Below are 23,376 nucleotides of genomic sequence, written 5' to 3' on the forward strand. Positions count from 1 at the left end.
TCTGTGTTTGAACAAGGAGTTACTGCGTGAAGCAATGGGAAGTAAAAGAGAGTGTAAAAAGGGGGCTGGGATGACAGAGTTATCTCAGTGGCACAGTTCTGATGACACAATCTTTGTTCAGTAAACTATGATATGGGTGTCATACTCTGGTTTTAGAGGGACTTTTCCTATGCTTTAATGAGAAAAAAACTGTGATTGGAAACAAGAATATTTTCATTGAAATGGAGATGCATGATGGCAGGACATATAACACTTTGGGAGTCCTGAGATATGATAAATAAATATTTTAGCCAAGACAAACTACAAAGGGGATGGGTGAGAGAATATGTGAGCACACAGTTCATTACAAAGTGAATATTGCAGAGATTGTGGTTTATTGCCATGTAATCAGAACTGTGTAATAAACCCTAAATATATACAGTATATATATATATATAGATAGATAGATAGATAGATATACATATAGTACCAATCAGGTGAGCAGGTGACAAGCTGTACACTAACTCCAGCTCTGTTTTCAAATGCAGAGCCCATTCTGTTGAGCTAAGAAAGAACAAAAAACAAAAAAAGCATTTAGCATTACAAAGTGGAATGGACCACTGCTTGGTCTAGCTTGCACCTGTCTCATTCCAGAAAAAAGGCCCACCCCACAAAAAGAGGCAAGTCATACAAGATCCAAATCTCTTTCAAATCAGGGAGACAGCCATAGTGGCAGCACAAAGTTAAGTCATAGTGAATGTTTGTTGTTGTGTGCCTTCAAGTCATTTCTGACTTATGGCTCCCTAAGGCAAGATGGGTTCAAATGAGGTTTGCCATTGCCTTTCTCTGAGGCTGAGGGAGTGAGACTTGCCCAAGGTCACCCAGTAGGTTTCATGATTGAGTGGGTAAGGTAGTCCTCAGTAACTTTCAAGAGCTATTGACTGAGTTTTTGTATCTAGCACAGCATAGTGTTCTTAAAGCACAATCTTAACCAGCACAGATGGTGAAGGATCAGCTAAACTGAGACTAGCGAAGCTAAGGGGAAGGTGTCATTAACCCAAACTATTCTTAACATCACCCTCATCCTAGCATAACTTTGTGCTGGCATCATGCTTGTGTCCCAGGGCAAGAAGAGGTTTGCATTTGTTGTAACTGAACCTACCTCTTGCTCCGCCCCTTTCTAAGAACATTAAACTTCTTTGCAGGTAGATTTATATTTATTTATATTCCGCTCTTTTCCCAGGACTGGGACGCGGAGCAGATTCACAGCATTAAAAAACAGTACAATTAAAAACATTTAAAAAAAACAACGTACATTAAAAATAATTTTTAAACTGGTCCAACATCCCAGCCTGTCCTTATAACAATTCCTTGAATGCCTGTGTGAACAGGTAGGTCTTCACCTGCCGGCGGAACGCCATCAAGGAGGGAGCCATTCTGATCTCCCTGGGCAGGGAGTTCCAGAGTCCTCTCTTGTGTCCCCACCAACCGTGTTTGTGATGGTGTTGGGACAGAGAGAAGGGCTTCTCCAGAGGATCTCAGAGTCCGGGCCGGTTCATACCAGGAGAAACGGTCTGCCAAATAGCGTGGACCTGAGCCATGTAGGGCTTTGTAGGTAATAACCAGCACCTTGAATTGTGCCCAGAAACAAACTAGAAGCCAATGAAGCTGTTTCAACAGGGGCGTTGTATGGTCTCTGTAATCTGCCTCTGTTAACAGCCTGGCAGCAGCTCTTTAAACCAGTTGAATTTTCCAAACACTTTTCAAAGGCAGTCCCATGTAGAGCCCATTACAGTAGTCTAAACGGGATGTAACCAAGGTATGTACCACCATAAAGCAGTTCTGCTGGTAAGTTGCACTGTCACAATATCTTTTGAGGTCAGCCAGGAGAAGAAGGGTCTGTCAGCAGAAGAGCCTAATCCCAACCCATACAGTTGGTTTGTCTTTCAGGTAGTATTACACAGCTCATTTTTCCCCATTACTCACACAAGTATGATATTATTTATAGTTGTATCTTACCTCAAACAATTCTGGCAGCCAGTGTATATCTGTTATTACTGCTTTATGGCCGTATTCTATAGACGAGACTGCACAATATCTCACTGCCTGTGGCTCCTTTGCAACTTGTTGCTCCATCATGAAACTTGGCTACAATTGAACACAACTCTTAGAAAGTAGCTAGCGTGGTCATTTCAAAAGAATCAGTACAATATGACTCAATCTTTGTATAAATCTAGAATCAGTACTATATGACTTAATTAATATTTGTAGAAATCTAAAGCCCTTCTCTGAAGCTCGCAAGACCAATCAATTCAGGTATACAAACCATGTACAGTAAAAAAGAAAGATGAGTTTGAAGTAGGTAAGTTTGAGTAGGGCACCAAATTAACATCCCCCCAAGAAACCTGATAGGGGTGGTGGAAATATCCAGGGGGGGCAGTAAGGGAGCAGCAGGGAGTTGATGAGGGAAAAGGGGGGAGGTACAGGGGGCTTCAGTCAAAGTATTGGTGTGCAAAACAGACATGTGGACCCACCAGTCTTTAGGACCATGAATGGGAAGAGGGTTGCATGAAACTTCTTTTCAAGGTCCATTAAAACCACAATGCAGCCTCATTGATCATTTCATGCGGTGGTGTCTCCCATGCTTCGCCTGTCCACACAAGCTCGCTCCCTTAGCTGTATCTTTCACTGGTGGTGGTGGTTCGGAAACTCTTGTGAGGGCTCAGAGTGGCACCATTTTGGGACAGATTGTCTGACTGAAGCAAGGAATTGGAGCATGTGGTAGTGGGGGAGAAGCAATGGTGGAAGGGTTCCTGCTTTCAAATTTGGGATGCTGCTTGAGCTTTGTGAGCTTTGCCAGGACTTGACTGGCAGACTGGAGCTGTGCTGCTGTTCCTGCTTTCTTTCATTGGATAGGCTGAGAGAAGATGTAACAGAAGAAACAATGTCTCTGTGTGTGTCGGGGGGGGGGGGGGAGACATTTGAAGCTGTGTGAGGAAGGCATGTCTCTGGTGAAGGAAAGGGAGGTGTATGTGTGGTCAATTATTGGAAAGAGTCCTTCACTTTGGAGTGGCACCTGTAGTTAAAACCTTTCCCCGTCCATGCCAAAAAGTTTAGCCAGTCTCCAGAGCATGTGGCCTCTGCAAACCCAAAAGACACACATCTCCCCCACCCAACAAAGAACAATTGAGGGTTCTTCCTCACCAGGGAGAAGCTTCTCCTTTTGCACCTGGTCACCTTGGGAGCAACAACCAAGCAGCTGGCTGAGCAGTGACCAAGAGGCCTCTTGCCCACACTGGCCTTTGCTGGAGAGGTGGCATGCATAAGAGCCTTCTTGGATGCTGGTCAGCCAGCTGTTTGGTTGCTGCTCCCAGGGTGCCCAGGTGCAAAGGGAGCAGTGACCAAAATTTGGTTTTGAATTTGCAGTAGAAGACTAGACCTAATAACAAGAAATATGCTGGGGGAGGAGTATTGTCACATGTTATGGTCGTCACCCAAGGGGAAAGGGGTCAGTAGCTGGAAAAAGTTGAGCAAGTTCAGATGTAATAAAAAAAATCATGACTTTTTGCTACAGAAACAAGGAAAACAAGCTTAAATAAGTGTCTAACCCTTCATGCTGCCCCCTTCTCATTTCTTGAGCAGCTATGAGATTAAAATCTTTTATAGTTAGAAAAATCAAGGTTTTGCTTTGTTTTATTATTTGGAACTGTGGCTTGTTTAAAAATTATTTTGCTAGAATAAGCCAGCATCACACCATGGTTTCCTGGCTTGTTCTTGGGCTGCTGCCACACTGCAGAATTAATGCAGTCTGACACCACTGTTATGGCTCAGTGCTATAGAATCCTGGGACTTGTAGTTTGTTGTGGCACAACAGCTTTTTAACAGCAAAGACTAAATTTCTTACAAAACTACAAATCCCAGAGTTCTATAGCACTGAGCCATGGAAGTTAAAGCTATGTCAAACTGTATTAATTCTGCTGTGTAGATGCAGCCCCATTTTTCCTCTTTGTCTTCAGTCTTATTCATTCAGGTTGTAAAAGTAGTTCTCAGCAAGTTTCAACAATGCACAGTTCCTCCCCAACTGAACTCAGTGGGGCTTAGTTCCGAATAGACACATATAAAATAGTACTGTTAAGTTATGACCGAAACAATTACTTTTCCACCTGCCATAAAAGAGAGAATTGATACTGACCATAACTCTATTTGTTTTCTCCTATCTGGGTTTAACAGAATGAATCTGGTGATTAATTGGGGACTTCATTCATTTGTGCCTTGACTGAATCATTCTAAGATGGCAAACAGTTATTAGGAAATTCATTACATGAATGATTAATAGAATCGGGTACTAACCATATTAATTGTGGTGTTCTTGCTTCCACCTGACTTTGCGTTTTGTAACCTTTCTTGATATTCTGAAATATCCCACAGTACAATCTAGGAAGGGGAGAGGGAGAGGACAATATATAAGGCGATAAATTATTCTGCTTAAGTGACACGTCAGCCACATTAAAGAAGACTAGAATGTGTCTTCTCCTACAAAATGCACTTGTACAAAGTGAGCTTCTTGAGGTTACAAATAGAAATGTATTTGGTAGTTTTGGAGTAAGAGAAAAGAGTTGTAAAAAAGTTAAGGTTTTTAATACAAGTTAGGCTTAATGCTAATTGTGCAATGCCTGCTTAAGTTGCATGAGATACAACTGTTGCTATAGATGCTTTTCTAGCCACTTTGGAGTGTGATGGGTGAGTAGTCCTATGTATGATTCAACAAGTTTGCTGCAGTGACCTGGTGGGCCACTGGGCTTTAGAAATTCACATAGGCCATATCAACGATTCTTTTGCTGGCTGGCTGTACTATAGAATGGGCAGGCCCTCTAGTTTAATATACAGTGGGCCCTTCGTATCTGCTGGGGTTTAGTTCCAGGACCCTTCATGGAGACCAAAATCCATGGATGTTCAAGTCTTATTAAATACAATGGACAGTAAAATGGTGACCCTTATATAAAATGGCAAAATCAAGGTTTGCTTTTTGGAATGTATATATTCTTAAATATTTTAAAGCTGTGGATACTTGAGTCCATGGATAAAGAATCCATGGATATGGAGGGCCGACTGTACTCCAAAGCCTTACCCCACTTTTTTAGAATTCCTAAATTGTTTTCTTCTACTATTAGATGTAGAAACAATATGTAATAAATGGAAACATAAGGCTGAACATTGACTAAAGAGGATGGGGGGAAGGGAAGAATAGTTACCATACCTGTCCATTCATACATCCTCCTGCAATGATGTTGGGATCACTTGGTGAAAACTGAAAACAGTAGATATCTTCAGGGCACTCCAACATTAGCTAGAAAATATATTTATCAGAAACAGGGGTGGGGGGGAAATGTATCAGATCTGAGCACAGCTTTATGTTGCAGTGATTGCTGCTTTGTTGTTCAAACACCTCAGAAACATGAAAGTGCTCTTTTAAATACCTGAGGGTGAATAGGGTCTGCAAAACTCCAAAACAGAATTGGTGCTTTCCACAAGAGTAATTTCCCAGACTGTTGCACTCGGTCTTCATAAGAAAGGCGCTCTGTTACTGCCACAACAATGATCCCTAGTCAAAGGCAAATAAAATTCTACTTGTTGCAATGGCAATGATGTGTGTGTGTGTGTGTTATAGTTTAGTGTTTTTTTTTAAGTCATATACAGACTCAAATCCCAGTGGGGTAGAGATAGAAGACACAAAAACAATTGGCCAAGCATATTTTAGAAGAGTTGCAAATCCAAAGCTAACAATCATCAATACTTCTTAGTGGTGAATTCTGTCACTGAGTGATACATTATGGAAGTGATTCTCAAACCTTTTAATCTTGGGACTCCCTTTTACATCCACATGCAGACACTGTGCTCCCCCTAACTGGACATAGTATATCAATAAAAAGATTTTGTTTGTTTAGTATGCATTCTCACATTCATGGATAGTCGTAGTTTAACATTTTATGAGGAAATAGCATTGTTCAAATTAGAACAGTTTTATTTAATAAATTCAGTATTTAACGCAACACATTTTTACAATTGTTATACCCTAAGAGAAGTGCTCCTGTTTATGGGTCAAGCCAACCTGATGCAGTGTGTGCTGGCAGAGAGAGAAAAGAGACATCTATGCTGTTCTTTTCATTCATCCTGTAGCTTAGAGGAGGTTTTCACCCTAAGTATTCTTCCTATCCCCTTTCAACCTTCCCCAAGATATCTAATTATAAATTGTTAAATGGCCTCATTTCTCTATCTTCCCATCCTAACACTGCAACATTCCTTGTGTCCCCACGTTCACATATTCTTGTCAGGCTAGGGCTTTGTGTTTTAAAATGTGCTTTTGCTCTTCACTTACAAATTCACATACTTCTGCATATTTAGGCATGCAAAACAAATGCTATTTGATTTTTGGGCAGCCCTAGTTGGCATCAGAATGCTAAGCCTGCTCATACTTCTCATGTATTTCTGCATGGATCAATTTCAGCTGCAATCCAGAAGGACTGACATTCACTAGATGAGTTTGCAATGATAAGAAATACTGGTTTCAAAATCTAGGGATGGGAACCATACAACCCACAGGCTATGGGATGCCCATTGTGCCAACACACCCCAGTGACCCCACCCCACCCAACTCTAGGGAACTCCCATTTTGGCTTTAAAAAGTTAGGGGAAAAAACCACTGCCTGGGCAAAGATTGTACTCATAACATAGCTGAAGAGAAACATCTCAATGCAGCAAAAAGGCTCAAAATGCCCTCTTCAGTGATGCATAATGATGAAACATTGCTTCTAGTCACCCAAAATGACACTGCAGCCCTCCAGAGTTTAAAGAAGCAGTCCAAGAGTGTATCTGCCCCTTCATCATGCTCTCATTAAACAGTCCCCCTGCAAAAAGCACACACACACACAAAGCACCAGGAAAAGTGGGATAAAGGAGTTGTCAGAGCCCTTTGACACACAACTGAAGTGTAACATGCAAAGCAGCATGTTTTTTGCCTCTTAAGAGATGATAGAACAGAAGCAAAAGCCATAGATGCAAGAATTGCATTTCATTTGCATTTCATACATCTCTGCTACTACAGCCTAGTTAGAAATGTTATTAAATATTATCTGCTTTTGTTCAAATATATTATAGCACTTTTGCTCAAATATATTATAGCACTTTTGCTCAAATCTTTCCTATTTCAAGATAAAGTAATTTGACAAGCCAATAAATGAGTACAGTTGTCAATCCTTAAAGATTTCGGAATGCACCTCACTATGGTTCTCACCATAAACTGAACATTATGTAAACGTTACCATAAATGGTTGGATGCCAACAAATGCAGCTAATAGTTCTGTCCTTGAGATAATGCAGATCTGTAAAGGACTGGTATTCCTTCAGGAAGACATCTGACTTGCCCACAAAGCCAGTTTCATCTTCTGCAAGAGCCTTCCAGTCATCAAAAAAGGCATTCATTATTTCATTTTGTTGCAGTGCTACCTCAACTCTGTGGCATGGGGGAATAAATGAACAAATAAACATCAGGTGCCACTTCTCAAAGGAACATAGAAAGTTGCTTCATGATGAGTCAGAGCATTAGTCCATTTAGCCCATTACTGTCGACTTTGACTAATGCTGGTTTTCCAGGGTTGTAGGCAGAATTCTTTCCTAAGCACTACCTAGGCTAAATCTATATCGGAGTTAAAAGCCCCCAAAATGCATTATATAGCTATCAAATTTGCACTCGTGAGCATATGTGGAACAGTTAAACCTGATGTATCACACTACCTTTTAATCCACCAGATCACAGCACACCTGCTGCTTGGTATGTAATTCTTAATTAATTTTCTTCTGGAAGGAAGCAAGAAGCCATTTTAGCAATTTTCTTCCTACTGGAAGAAAATGTTTGAAAACAGCACTGCCTTCAAAGCCTATTTACAATTTGAGACTTATTCTGTTCAAAATTTGCATGTGGTTCTGTGCAGGATTTTCTGCATGCAAAATAACATGTTTTTAAAAACATTTTTTCAAATACTTTTTAATATTCTTTCCATTCCTTTGATTCATCAGAGCACATGTGTTCTCCAAAAAGAGTTCACATAATCATGTGGTGGCGGGGTTGTTGAGAGAGCATCACAGATGGAGAGATATGGAGGTAGGTTGCTATACAGACATTCCTCCACTCCTCCTTTGCCACATTACAAGCCACCATTTTAAAAATAAGAGGAAAACCCTTCAAATGGAAATGACTCCAAGTAGAAGGGACTCACTACAAAAGTGAAAGATCGAAAATCTGAATTTTCCAGGAAAAAGTGCAGAAAAATAGGATTCAATGTGACTGCTGTATATACTCACATATAAATCCAGAAATTTTAGTAAAAAAAAATTGACTTAAAAAACCTGAATCGACTTATCCAGAGGTCAATGTAAGTTCTACATTTTAACTCTTATTAAAAAAAGGAGCCATCCTCTGATGCAAGGCAAGAATGTGATCTGTCCTGGAAGCACTGACCCACCTCTACTCTCTCATTCATCTAGCGTTTAGTGTGAGCACAGTTATACCTGCTGGAATGTTATAAGTTCTTTGGCATTATTTTCCTTTCTTCATTCTTTAGATCTTTTGCTCCTAAATTTTACTCTCAACTTCTCCACGGGTCAAATAAAAATCATAATTTTGGCCCCTAAACTTGCCCTTTACTGATACATGAGGTCGATTTATAGTCGAGTCTATATGGTAATTCTGCCATTTATGGTCAGATAGAAGCTTGCATAGTAAAGTTGAAGGCTTTCATGGCTGGCATCCATAGTTTTTTGTGGGTTTTTCGGGCTATGTGGCCATGTTCTAGCTGAGTTTCTTTCTGACATTTCGCCAGAATCTGTGGCTGGCATATTCAGAGAATGTTTTGCCTGGAAAAATTGGGTGTATATATACTGTGTGAGCCTGGGAATGCAGGAGTGATTTGCATGTGTATTGTTCTGTGTTGATGGCTGGCCTCAGCTTGGGAGGCTAATGCAAACAAAGATTAATGTCTGCTAATTGGTGATCAATTGTCTGCTGGGAAAGTCCCTGACTCTGAATGGTTTCCCATTTGCATTTGCTGAGTCCTTATTTTGCTATTCCTCAGGACTGATAGCCAAATTATGTTCACTTTAAGGGTTTCTTCTTTCCAGTTGAAATTGTCCAGGTGTTTGTGGATTTCAATGGCTTCCCTGTGCATCCTGACATGGTAGTGGTTGGCATGGTCCAGAATTTCAGTGTTTTCAAACAGTATTTTATGCCCAGGATGGTTTATGGCATATTCTGCTACTGCTGATTTATCTGGCTGACCCAGTCTGCAGTGTCTCTTGTGTTCCTTGATTCTTGTTTGCACACTGCGTTTGGTGGTCCCTATGTAGATTTTTCCGCAGCTGCATGGTATGCGGTAAACTCCTGCGACTGTGAGAGGGTCTCTCTGGTCCTTGGCTGAGCAAAGCATTTGCTGGATTTTCTTCGTCAGTTTGTAAACCATTTGAAGGTTGTGCTTCCTCACCACTTTGCCTATTCTGTCAGAAATCATCATTCTGCCAGTGGACAAAGGCAATGCCACAGTAATCATGGATACAGAAGAATACAAACAAAAAATCAAGGAACTCCTGGATCCTACAACATACAAAAAGCTGAAATAAGACCCAACCAGCAAAATCACCAGAAAAATAAACACCTTGATCAAAAACTCCTCAATTCAGCCAACCACAAGACAAAGTTTGTGCAAATCTGAGGCTCGCCCACCAAGACTCTATGGACTTCCCAAGATCCACAAGGATTCCATTCCACTCCGACCCATAGTGAATGCCATTGGATCCCCCACATATGATTTGGCCAAGTTTCTGCCCACAAATTACAAACCCATATAGGGCAGACCCCCCACTACATCAAGGACTCAGCTCACTTCATAGGAAAAATCAAGAACCTGGAACTAAAACCTGGAGACATTTTAATCAGCTTTGATGTGGTCTCCCAGTCCACCAAAGTCCCCATAATGGACACCATGACACTCATCCAACAGACTTTTCCAGAAGACATCACAGCCCTGTTCAAACATCGCCTCACCACAAGCTATTTCCAGTGGGACAATCGATTCTACGAACAGAGAGATGGAGTAGCAATGGGAAGCCCTCTAAGCCCGTTGATAGCAAACTTTTACACGGTACACTCTGAAAAGCAAGCCCTGGAAACAGCACCAAAAAAGCCCACAACTTGGTTCCGATACGTGGATGACACTTTCACCATTTGGAGCCATGGAGAAGAAGACCTGGTTGTATTCCTGGACCAACTGAACAACATCCACCCCAACATCCAATTCACTACGGAAAAAGAAAAGGAAGGAACACAACCATTTTTGGATGTCCTTGTCATCCGCAAACCTAACCTATGTTTGGGTCACACAGTATACAGAAAACCCACACTTACAGACCAATACCTGCACAAGAACTCCAACCATCACCCAGGACAAAAAAGAAGCACAATCAAAACACTGGTAGACCGAGCAAAACGCATCTGTGAACCCCACTTCTTGGAAGATGAACTGAAGCATTTGGACCGGGCTCTACAGGCTAATGGTTATTCCAGCTCAGACATCAGAAGGGCTGCCAGGCCCAGGAATACCCAGAGAAGTGAAGACAAGCACAACCTTCAAATGGTTTACAAACTAACAAAGAAAATCCAGCAAATGCTTCGCTCAGCCAAGGACCAGAGAAACCCTCTCACAGCCGCAGGAGTTTACTGCATACCATGCAGCTGCGGAAAAATCTACATAGGGACCACCAAACGCAGTGTGCAAACAAGAATCAAGGAACACAAGAGACACTGCAGACTGGGTCAGCCAGATAAATCAGCAGTAGCAGAACATGCCACTAACCATGCTGGGTATAAAATACTGTTTGAAAACACTGAAGTTCTGGACCATGCCAACCACTACCATGTCAGGATGCACAGGGAAGCCATTGAAATCCACAAACACCTGGACAATTTCAACTGGAAAGAAGAAACCCTTAAAGTGAACAAATTTGGCTACCAGTCCTGAGGAGTAGCAAAATAAGGACTCAGCAAATGCAAATGGGAAACCATTCAGAGTCAGGGACTTTCCCAGCAGACAATTGGTCACCAATTAGCAGACATTAATCCTTGTTTGCATTAGCTTCCCAGGCTGAGGCCAGCCATCAACACAGAACAATACACATGCAAATCACTCCTGCATTCCCAGGCTCACACAGTATATATACACCCAATTTTTCCAGGCAAAGCATTCTCTGAATATGCCAGCCACAGATGCTGACGAAACGTCAGAAAGAAACTCAGCTAGAACATGGCCATATAGCCCGAAAAACCCACAAAAAACTAAGCTTGCATAGTGTTTGTCAAGAATTTACAAGCCAATCTAAAACCATAATCCCATGCTCTAACCACTACATCATGCTGGCTACCCTATTATAGTAAGATCATTGAATCAACTGAATTTACATGTGTGTTGATTTAACAAGTCTCATATATCCAATGGATTTACTTTAACTGGGACTAACAATTCCATTTAGCTCTATCCTCTGTACCTTTGGAGAGAATTCTTAAGGAACATGGCTCAATATGTATATATAACATCCAAGTTCAAATTCTCAAAACTGCAGGCAGGGCTAGAAAATACTCCTGCCTAAATCCTTTGAGCGTTGTTGCCAGTCAGGGTAGAAAACATTGAGTTAGAGGACTCTGACCCTAAAGAAGACGGAGCCTGGGAGTTGGAACAGACTGGCAAAAAAAGCCAGCTTTCTGGCGGCTTGGTAGCATGGTATTTAGGCACTAGCTCTTATAGACTAGAGTCCAGTTCATCAGATGCATGACACAATGAATCATTAGAGCTAAAAAGTCCAAATATTGTGTTATTTTTGACTAAAGTAGACCCACTGAATCAACTGGATTTGCCTCTGTCTTGACTCAACCATTCAATTACTGATTGAATGGGTCTGCTCTAGTTAGAATTAATCAATCTATGCCCATTCAGTTCATTTTGTGACATTGTATTAAATCTTGCCAGTATGTAACTGGAATGTGATACTAACCTGAGAGCCACAGAAAGAAGAAAGTTTTTCAGCTCTTCTGATGATAAATATTTCTCCTTTTCCTCATCTGAAAATTCTCTAGGATGGTACTGTGTGGTTGCATTTTTGGGATAGGTCCTAAAAGAAATGAAATGCACTTGAGAAGTAATTGGCAGGTAGAAAGGAAATTTGCAACAGCAAGGGCAGAAACAGTTATGATACTGTACATTAGTAGTGTAATTTCTATGCCTCTTCCAGCATTCTTCACTACGAGGCTGGCAAGGGGGCAGTTGCAAGCCAATACCTGCCCTCCAGATGTTCAGGGAAGGCCCCATTCCTGTTTTATGTGATTCCTCTCCCTGTAATAGTGAAGTTTATATGTCTCACTTTCACACTCTCACTAGATAGCACTGGTTGCTGCTGATGGGGATATGAAAATATAAAAGTAAGTCTGACTGCAGTAGAGAAGTAGTGGACAACTTTAGAGGATTGGGGGGGGGGGGTCCATCTCTCTTGAGACCCCTGAGAGGCTATACCAGATACAAAAATATTTTCCAGACAAGGTGCAAAGAACTGGCTATTAACTTTAAAGCCCTACATGGTTTGGGTCCAGGCTACCTATGAATCGCCTCCTCCCATATAATTCACCCCATACACTCCAGTTCTTTGTCAGACATTTACTCCAGACAGCTGGGACTAGGTTGGCAGCTGTCATCCAGAGGATTTTTTTTCAGCTGCCTGTAGATTGTGGAAAAACATGCCAGAAAAGTTTTGAATTGGAATATGCTGTCTGAATTTAAAACACCATTAAAAACTAGTCTCTTCTGGCAGGCCTATCCAGATGATTTTAAATTGTGAATTTTAAATTATGAATTTTTAAATATGGATTGATTGTTTCAACTTGTATTTGTCTCATTTGTTCTTTTAAATTGATGTTTTTAACTGATGGTGTGTGTTTTAACTGCTGTTGTAGGCTGTGTATTAATCTGTTGTTCCCCATCTCGATTCTGGAATAGATATGTATGTGTGTGTGAGGGGAGAATCCCCTACAGTCCCTTGCCAGCCAGAGGACATCAGAGGTAAAACTTCTAGTAGTACTAACTGAGATTGAACAAGGAGATTCCCACTATTTTCCAACTGGGACATCCCTTTCCAGACATAGGAGACACAGCACAAGTGGTAGACAGGGATCTGTCCCACCTCCAAAGGGTGAGATGTGGATATTGCACCTTTCAAATTAGGGTCCAGAACACACTGCAGAAATAATCCAGTTTGAGACCACTTTATCTGCTCTGGCTCAATGCTAGGGAGTACTGGGATCTGTAGTTTTGTGAAACATTTAACCTTCTCTGTCAGAGAGCTGTGTGCCATAATAAACTACAATTCCCAGGATTCCCTAGCACTGAGCCAGGGAAGATAAAGTGTCTCAAACTGGATTGTTCTGCAGTGTTTTGAACCTTGGTCTCCAAACTGGAGGATCCCTTCTCCAATACAGATCGTGAAAGAAATGAATTGAATTTGAAATAAATATTTGGCCCTAAATTAAGAGATACACTATTTCCTCACATTATTTAAAACAGGGATTTTATACATCTTATACTTACCATTTTGTTTGCGTTCCTGTCACTTTTTCTTCTGGGACTACCTGTATAGCTGTGTGTTTCTCAAGTTGTCGAATAGTGAAGTTCTTGTCTTGATAAGATGTACAGTCCACATAGCTTTGTTTATCAGTGGATGCATTTCTCTTATGGAATTTAATCCGAACCCCAAATTCTTTGTGTGGACGAGATATCATGAACTTTATCTACAATTTCAGTGGAAATATTTTTAATGGAAAATTTCCTTGGAGAAGCGTCTGTTCTGTTCATTATGGGTTGATCACAGCATTGTATGGGGGTTTTTTGCCTTGTTTTTAGTTTATTTTTAAATAATCTGTTTAATTATCTATTTTTGAGTGTGCAATGTCTTGCGCTTATGGTACAAGGTCAACTCAGAAAGTGTTAAAAAAGTATCTTTAAGATCTCATAAAACGCTTGTATCTAAACTGGTTTCGTAGATTAATATATAAAATACGTTGGTCCTCCACATTTGCAGCTTCGACTTTTGAGGATTTGATTATTCATAGATTTCATTATTTTGTTCTCCTTAGGAATCTCTAGGTCTCCAGTCTGACACTTCTTGAATTTGACCATAGAGTCATGCTGGAAGACCTAGACATTCCCAGAGAGAACACTTCTCTAGACATTTGTAGGTCCTACAGCATGATTCTATAGTCAAATTAGCACAGATCTTGACTGCAGATCTGCACCAGAGATTCCTACTAGAGAGGTGGTTTCTTATTTGCAGTTTTTCCACTTTCCCAGGAGTCCTGAGCCTCTAACACCAGCGAATGTGGAGAGCCCACTGGACTTATCATTTCCCAATGCATTTTACATATTAAGAAGACTCTCAGATCATGCATGAAGGAATAAGGAAATAAATTGTGGAGAGCCAGCATGACATAGTGGTTTGAGTGTTGGACTACGACTCTGAAGACCAGGGCTTGATTCCCAGCTCAGCCATGGAAACCCACTGGGTGATCTTGAGCAAGTCAGAAGAAGGCAATGGCAAACCTCCTCTGAACCAATCTTGCCAAGAAAACCCTAAGATAGGGGTTGCCATACGTTGGAATATATCTAAAAGGTCCACAACTAGGATGGATGGAAGATGTATGTAGATTATTCAGTAAATGAATTTAAGATGAACAGAGATCTTTAAGGCATTTATACCCTAACAAGTGTAAAATCAAACTATAAAAGAGGTGGATATTAATTGTTGCATTGCCCACTACCATGATGTAGACTTGCTTAGTTAACAGAGCATGTTTATTTACTTCTCCCTGGATTCAACAGAACCTGCTCGACATGGAGGATTGTATGCTGTAAAAAATCTATCCCATCATGGCATGAAGTATGACTTGCAAAATCCAGGTAGTTTTACAGTTATCAATAGGCATATAGACAGAAGGAAATGGGGAGAGCCAAGAGCGTATGTAGTGGGCATGTATTGTAGGTTATTTTGGTTATCTTGGGGTTGATTTGTTATAGAACCTGTTGGGTTTTCAAGTATTCTGATCAAATATATCTGGAGTATCTGTTCAATGAAACCTTACACGGGTTACCACTTCAGTTTCCTCTGGATAAAATTCACTGTTGGGCTAAGAGTAAAAAAATATTTTCTCTGAACTGATGCTCACTTTTTGTGATGCCCTATAGTTCAATTTCCTACATAGTTCATGAAATTTGAAGGGACCTTAAGAACGTAAGAGCACGGATGGGTCAGACTAAGGTCTGCTAGTTGAGCACTCCATTTGCAAGTAGGCTAACCAATGGTCTGTATTGTTTGTTTGTTTGTTTATATCCCACCCTTTCCCAAAAACTGGGACTCAGGGCAGCTTACAATATTAAAAAAACATACAATTTGTGGGAAACCTACAGGCAGACTGTAAGTGCACCCTCCTGTTCATGCTCATCAAGATATGGAAAAATTTTAGGTACCGGTATAGATTTGTGTGGAGTAATCAAAAGAAATGTGCCCAGAATCCTAATTTTTATGATATCCTGAATTAATGCCTACAATATCTTATTTAAAGTAGACATAAAAGACAATAGCAAAGGCCCTGCATCACAGACATAGGCTGCTGCCACTGAGCAAAATTAATGCAGTTCGACACTGCTTTAATTGTTCTAGCTCCAACCCATGAAATCTTGGAATTTGTAGTTGCAGTACTAGAAAGAAAGCTAAATATCCCACAAGGCTACAAATCCCAAAATTCTATAGCATTGAGTCAGGGCAGTTAAAGTGGCATCAAACTGCATTATTTTTGCAGTATAGATGCAGCTGTAGTAATGAATGCATAACTACATACTGTGTCATCCTCTGACCTGTCTCCTCAAACCTACCTGAAAAGGCAACAGGGGCACCAAGTATTGGAGAGCTGTTCTGATGGTGATTGAGGCACTGCAGGTTGAGGTGTGGTGCAACAAGGAAGTGTGCCAGGGATCCTGCTTCTGATGTTGCACCACTGCTCACTGGAGGAGGGGGCTGGAGTCATCCTGATGCACCTCCATAGCCAGCAGAACAAACTTCTATTGCTCAGTGCAGATACTGACCTTTAAGGTAAGTTGGAGGGCCATTTCCAACTGTGGCAATAGTACCAAAATAATAAACATGAATACCAATTATGAAGTCTAGCTTACATGTTTGTAACTGTTCAAAAAGATGGAAGACATAGTAGAATTGAGTAATATAGCTAAGAGTTCTGACCCTACTTCTTGATTCCTTAACCGATTCTTCTTCAATTTCCTTCTCACTTCCCAGTGAAACCCAAGGTTTGCGCACAGGAGGTTTGTAAATATATTCTTCTTGGATCCCTTCTTTAATTTCTCCTTCCTCTTCCTCTTCCTCTGGAGGCTGTCAGGAGAAATATTTGCAAAAGTGAAGACGAACAAGATATTTCATAAATAAAAGCAAACCCAATATTCAATTGGTTTTGCTGCATATCAGTCTCAGCAATTTCTTTTCATGAGATTGATATCTGGCACATGTGAAATAAAATGTTAATAGTTTCAAAAGCTCTTACATTCAAAATACTCTCCTTGGCCTCTTCCGTTGCAATAAGATAAAAGATCTGCCCATATTTTAGTTCTCTGTCAAATACAACCAGAAGTTCTTCTCCAGGATAATCCTGTGTAAATACAAACAATTGAGAGATTTCAAGTGGAACTGACTTTTGTATCAAGGCAAAATTCATTTTAACGTTGATGGATCTAAGGACTTGGCAGCCGTTATTCTTTGTCTAGCACTGACTGCTTCAGAAATGCAGCCTCCCTCAAGCAGTTAGGCACAGCTGACCTCTTTCCAGAGCTGAGAAGTCTTATATTTTGGACTACAGTGCTCAGAACCCACAACCAGCATAGTCATCCTAGATGGGGGATTCTGAGAGAGGTAATACAAAAAGAATTATTTTCACCCAGTTTTGCCTCTTTTTAGGTCATTGTCACTCATCCCATGTAGAATATTATTAATGTAGATTTGGGAGTCTTCAAAAAGGCCAGACAATTGAATTTTTATCTGGATTTTTTAAAAAAACCTACTGATCCCCCAGCGTGTATCACCTTCATCTGGTGCCCTACTTTGAGAAATTCTAACGGAGAAAGATTTGGTGATATTTATTGGTCAATTTTTTAAAGGTGTGGGAAAGGAGGAATAGAATTATACAGCCAACTAAAGATAGAAAGCCACAGTTAAATATCAGAATGCAATTAATACATACAAAATCAAGCCAAACCTCATGGATTGTTACAGTTTTGTGGATACATAGGTTAAATTGCAAATATCAAATAAGTACAAGTATGCATAGAACTGAGTTTATGGGAAATGTTTGAATGAAGTATTGTGGTGACTGTATGAACATGTTAAAATGCAAGAATCGCTGCTTAAACATGATTAGTGTAATATCCTTTCATAATCAATAACTTCCACTTTACAGAGAGAAGCTAATTTTCTTCCATCTTGAAGTCTTACCAACCATAATGACACTCATTATATCTGCGATCTACGCCAAGCACTCTCAAGTACTTAAAACTGGTCATATTTTCCTACGGATTTGTAATAATCATACAAGAAACTCCATTTTCCACACAGTAATAAAATGTATTTTTCTCTTCTGCATTACATAAAAGTTTATACCTCCTCTTTATCAGCATTTTTGGGTTATCAGTTTTCAAAGGGCCCTCAGTCAAAGGAGTTACATTATATACCTCAAGTTAAATGAATTTAAGTAAGCAATAGGCTATTGAGTTCTGGGGGAGGGAGGGCAAAGTACAGCATGCTCTGAAAGGGTAACTCACTAAGATAATTTTCTTGATCGGATGGAAGTCAGAAATTGCAGCTCTTGTCTTCATATCATTAATGATGTCCTCTTTTTTCACAAGTTTATGAGGATTTTCAGCTGTGACGTCTACATCAGCACGGCAATTAAATATTTCCTGTGTTTTTTCAGTAAGGACCAGCGGGAATATTTCTGGGTGGCCTAACAATGTAAGTAATATAAAAACGTTTTCATAAAGATGCCCAGTGTTACAAGCACAATGTCACATGCAGTCTAAAATCTTCAAAGCATTTTTGCAGGAATAATTGGAGAAGTTTGCAATCTCACAACTAAAACAATTATTAATATTAAATCATGACAGATTTCCCCCCTTAGCATTACCTTATTAATTCTGTTACATATATTTTTTGATATTTGATATACACTGCCTACAACAAAACCCCTTTCAAGAAAATCACCTGGTAATTTGATGAGGTTCGTCTTATGCTCAAGAAGAATGCTATACTCTGATGGAATTCTCTCACAGATTAATTAAATGATAGGCAAAGAGATCTTGGACAACTAAATTATAGGACAATTCTTTAATATAATCTAATGGAAGAATAAGAGCTATAATTTAGAATTCACAATGAATTGGCTGTATGCAACCAGTTGGAATTTAATCACTATGCTGAATGTTTGTGGCAATCTTAGTAAAAATCTGGCAAGTAGCAGCAATGGTGCAATTTACAAAAAACAGTATTTTTGTTCCATTCACAGAAAGATATTTTTGCTCCTGCTTCTTCCGTAAGTAGAATTTCACCCATGAACTTATGTCCCTTTTAGGAAGAGGACAAAGACATTGTATCCAACCCTATACTTATCACCATCAAGGGTGCTATTTACTGGATGGTTGGAAGAGAAACAGTTGTGGTCACCTAGATTGTAGAACATCCTGCCCATCTTTCCTGATGTTTCAGTTGTAAATTAAAAGAGTATAGCTTCATTGTACTTTTGATTTACACACAAGGCCATGTTGTTGTCTTTTATTACATCCATTGGCTTTTGTGATGCTAAAGCATCTTAAAGACATTAAGATGCATCTTAAAGATATTATAAAGGAAAAGCATTTGAAATGAATCCCAGTTAGGGTCTGTTCACTTCAGTTGATCTTCAGTAGGAAAGCTTCTGGAGGGATTATATCTCCTGATCTCCTGGGAATCTTTGGTATACTGAAGGGGGTTTTGCACAGAAGGAGAGACGTGGAAGATGTACAAGCACTATTGATGTGTGGAGAGAATGGACTCGTCATGAAACCTGGAAACATTAAAAAATGCTACATGGCCTGAATAGTTCATTCTTCCTCTTTTTTCTTTTACAAATAATGTGCAAAACACCAATAAGATTTTATCCTGGAAAAGTTACAGCTAGAGCACATGTTCTATAGAACCAAGTGCAGGTGGTGCAGGTGCCAGTTCTATAGAACAAGTGCTTAGTGGGTTTTTAATTTCCCAAGCACTCCTGATCTTGCGTCTTGCATGGACTGTAATGAGCTTGTACATGCTAGGTTTAGGATATCCACAGAACTTGCACAGAGAAGGACATTTCAAGAGAGATATGTTGTCATGCAAACTAGACCTGCTGAAATTCTCTCTTCTAACCAACTATTAAGAGTTGCGAAAGACTGGCCTCCTTTTCCCTTGGTTACTCCTGGCTGGCCCTCCATTCTGTTGAATGGAAGCAGCTCCAGATGCAGAATGAAAAGCTCATATGCGGTCCATTGCCCAGTCATAGATGATGGGCCACCTATTGGGGATGAATTACAAATTAAAACACCTTCTTCTTCAGAAGACTAGGAATGGGAAAGGCAGCTATGAAGGAACTAGACATGATAATACAGCAAAAATATACAACTGGACACCAAAATAAAAATCGTCCAAGCCATTGTATTCCCCATTACACTATGTACGGATGCAAGAGCTGGACAGTGAAGAGGGTAGATAAGAGGAAAACACATTTGAGATGTGATGCTAGAGAAGAGTGTTGAGGTTATCACGGATAGCCAAGAGGACAAAGAAATGAGTCCTTGAGCAGATAAAACCAGAAATATCCCTAGAAGCCAAGATGATCAAATTGAGCCTGTCATACTTTTGCCACTTCATGAGAAAGCATGATTCATTGGAAAAGACAATAATGCTGGGAAAGGTAGAAGGCAGCAGAAAGAGCAGAAGACCACACGCCACATGGATAGATTCAATCAGGGAGGTCACAGGCATGAAATTATAGCAACTAAGTAAAGCAGTGGAGAATAGGGAGTCTTGGAGATGTCTCATACACAGGATTGTCATGAATCAGGGGATGACTCAAGGGCAGTTAACAACAATAAGGCTTCAATAGCTCTGGGTGAAATACCATGTTAGGTTAGATGACAAGGGCAAGCATATTTGGAGCTATTTATGAAGCGGAATTAATTCTAAATTTGAGAATACTGATCAGCTTAGGTACACATGCTTCAGGAGTGTCTCCACTCACTCAAATCCTGTTTTAGAACTGATAAAACAATAAATCCTATTTTAATCTTTCTCATCCAGGAATCTAAATCCCTCAGCAAACATCTATCATGTAATATGTTACATTTGATAAATCCCATGTTTATCCTTTAAGCCCTTTTCATTTCTGGCCTTCCATTGTACTCGCTGTACTACAGTTATTCACTGAACTCTACAAGGGAATGGGAGATACCTGACAGGCCCAGAAATCTGGCCACAAGGATCCCAAAAGATGAATTTTTTGCTTTTAAAGCAGAATATGCCCACAAACACACTGTGAGCAGCACCACTGGTTTATGCATTTCTGCCTAACGCTAATGCATAGATTAAGGGGTAGTGATATTAACACATTCTACCAACTGCTTCATGACCCCTCCCAACCTGCATCTCACACTCTTCTGTTGTCTGCCCTTCACATCACAGGATCTATGAATTTCAGTAAACAGTAACTAGTAATCCTTGCCAGTACTGGCAAGCTGCTTGTTGTTGTTGTTGTTGTTGTTGTTGTTGTTGTTGTTATGTGCCTTCAAATAGACTCTGAATTATGGAAACCTTATAGGGAGTTCTTGTTAAGATTTACTTAGAGTAGGTTTGACATTGCATTCCTCTGAGGCTGAGAGAGTGCAACTTGTCCAGGATCATCCAGTGGGCTTCCATGGAATAGTGAGGATTTGAATCCTGGTCTTCCGGAGTCCTAGTTTAACATTCAAACCACTACACCATACTGTAAAATGCTTTCGTGTTTTGTTTTATTAACTTCATGGCCCTTCTCCTGCAGCCAGAGAACAGGAATGCCATCTCCCCACTAGTTATTCTTCAATATCTGTTTTCCTCTGTAGAACTTACCCATGCTTGCCATAGAGAGATCAGCTTCCTCTTCTTTTCTGGCTGAAATGAGAGAAAGTGGTCTCAAATAAGAACAGGAAAAAAAACCCAGCAGAATCAGTAAACATTGTCCTGCACCATCAGCAGTGATCACTTAAATGCCTCTGGGTCTATTTTATTGTTTGTATGTGCAGTGCTGTGTAAATCTACAGTGCTATCTATCTATCTATCTATCTATCTATCTATCTATCTATCAATCAAAGGTCCCACCCATTTTTCTAATCTCACAGCATCTGGTATTTAGAGATTCAGAGATTACACATGTGACACGGGATAAGTTTGGTCATTTTCCTTTTCCTGCCCCATCCCTTTTGCTTGTTTGTGTTAGATCTATCTATATATATATCTATATTTCTTAAACTAGAAACAATGACTGGAATTTTTTAAATCTGAGACAGGTGTTGGAAAATTACTTTTGGAAAAAAGAGGACAATTAATTCCTGTTATTCATTCCAGTGTTTGAAAAATAAGATGTTGCTATTTGTTATGATGTTGATGCTTATTACATTTCTTGCTGAGCAACTCATTAATCTTTTAATACATCCACTGGGGTTTGGTTCCAGGAACCCTGTGGATAACAAAATTCAAGGATGCTCAAGTCCCATTAAATATAATAGCACAGCAAAATGATGTCTCTTATAAAAAACGGAAAATCAAGGTTTGCTATTTGGAATTTATAATTTTTGAGTATCTTCAAGCCATGGATGCTTGAATCCATGGATAAAAAAATCAGTGGATAAGGAGGGACAACTGTACTTTTACCTTTCTGAGAGAAATGAAACTTAAAATAGATAAGAGAATGCCATAAAACTTGAAAGACATTTCCTGACAATATGTCTCTTAAAAATTATTTGGAAGATACAGTGGGGCCTCATTATCAATGGGCTAACAGGGTAATGTCGGCCAGATACACAACATTCTAAATGTGCCCAAAGCAGAGAATGACATTTTGATTGTTGGTGTTGTGTGCCTTCAAGTTGTTTTCGACTCATGGTGACCCTAAGACAGATCTGTCAGGGGGTTTTCTGGGGTGGAGAGTGTGTGATTCACTAAATGGCATCCAATGGGTTTCCATGACTGGGAAATCAAACCTGATCTTCAGAGTCATAGTCCAACATTCAAACCACTATACCGTGTTTGCTCCTTAACATTATGATGTTGGCAATTATATTTACAATTTTCAAAATTATTTTTATTCTTCTCCACAAGCTGTTAAATTTTGAGCCCAACAAGTGAGAGGTAGGACACTTGTTAGCTAGCCTCTTTCCACTTGCGTCCCTTGAACTTTCCTCCAAAAAACTGTATGTGAGGATTGGGGACCGTCTCAAAAGGTATGAGATGGGTCATGATGGGCTGTTGGGAGAGTCAGAAAATGTCCCTAATCACATTAAGCTATCTTACATGACCTCTGTAGTCACCCAAGTTTGGCCAGCCCCATCAGCCAGCAGTACCTGTGTCTTTCCTGAACCTTTCCCTAAACCTTGGAAGTACAATGGCCCTTAGTACCCATGGGGCTCCCATTCTGGACTCCTCTGCAGATGAAAAAACTTGCAAGACTTCAAGTCCCATGGTTTTCAATGGTCACATGCACACACAGGCACTAATGGCAATGGGGCTTGCTATCTGCGGATGCTTAAATTGGGGAGGGAGGTATGTAGTTTTAGAAGAGGCACAAGAGGATATAGAGGAAAGAGCGTGGTGGGAAAGTCTTCTTCCACAACCTTCTTTCTGCCCAAGAGTCTCAAAATTCAGTCCACTTCATAAAGCCCCCCTCCCCTTTTCTACGGCAACTTTTAAAGGAAGAAATCTGCACGAAAATGTTCAACAACTTCAATAAGAAAACCATTGCTTGGATATCATCATTTGTCATTTACATCTACAGTATGTATTTTTCTTTGTTGTATTTGAAGATATGTTTTAATGTTATTATTTTGCTTTCTTAGGTAGGTTTTTAATTTTTGTTTTGTTTTAATTTTTGTATACTCAGTATGTACAGTGCTATACAAATTTATAGCACTTTATAAATAAACTATAATAATA

General features: G+C 39.9%; 1 protein-coding gene across 2 annotated transcripts in view; it reads right to left on the reverse strand.

Annotated features, from left to right (window-relative positions):
* Positions 1-23,376, reverse strand: part of DNAI3 (dynein axonemal intermediate chain 3) — a 58,371-nt gene that overhangs the window by 19,825 nt on the left and 15,170 nt on the right. For both annotated transcript variants that reach the window (XR_016277922.1, XM_089497527.1), the window contains exons 4-15: positions 21,298-21,339; positions 17,943-18,124; positions 16,673-16,777; positions 16,357-16,503; positions 13,656-13,855; positions 12,073-12,189; positions 7,299-7,489; positions 5,457-5,581; positions 5,237-5,326; positions 4,330-4,413; positions 1,999-2,127; positions 470-543 (exon numbers count right to left, since the gene is read on the reverse strand). Coding sequence is in view for 1 of the 2 variants with exons in the window: in XM_089497527.1 (XP_089353653.1) it covers positions 470-543; positions 1,999-2,127; positions 4,330-4,413; positions 5,237-5,326; positions 5,457-5,581; positions 7,299-7,489; positions 12,073-12,189; positions 13,656-13,855; positions 16,357-16,503; positions 16,673-16,777; positions 17,943-18,124; positions 21,298-21,339 (1,486 nt within the window). In the remaining variant the exon portion in view is untranslated. The remainder of the gene's footprint in view (positions 1-469; positions 544-1,998; positions 2,128-4,329; positions 4,414-5,236; positions 5,327-5,456; positions 5,582-7,298; positions 7,490-12,072; positions 12,190-13,655; positions 13,856-16,356; positions 16,504-16,672; positions 16,778-17,942; positions 18,125-21,297; positions 21,340-23,376) is intronic.

The sequence above is a fragment of the Sceloporus occidentalis genome, unplaced genomic scaffold, assembly GCF_023333645.1.
Source record: "Sceloporus occidentalis isolate IW3139 unplaced genomic scaffold, rSceOcc1.0.p SCAF_104, whole genome shotgun sequence".
Taxonomy (NCBI): Eukaryota; Metazoa; Chordata; class Lepidosauria; order Squamata; family Phrynosomatidae; genus Sceloporus; species Sceloporus occidentalis.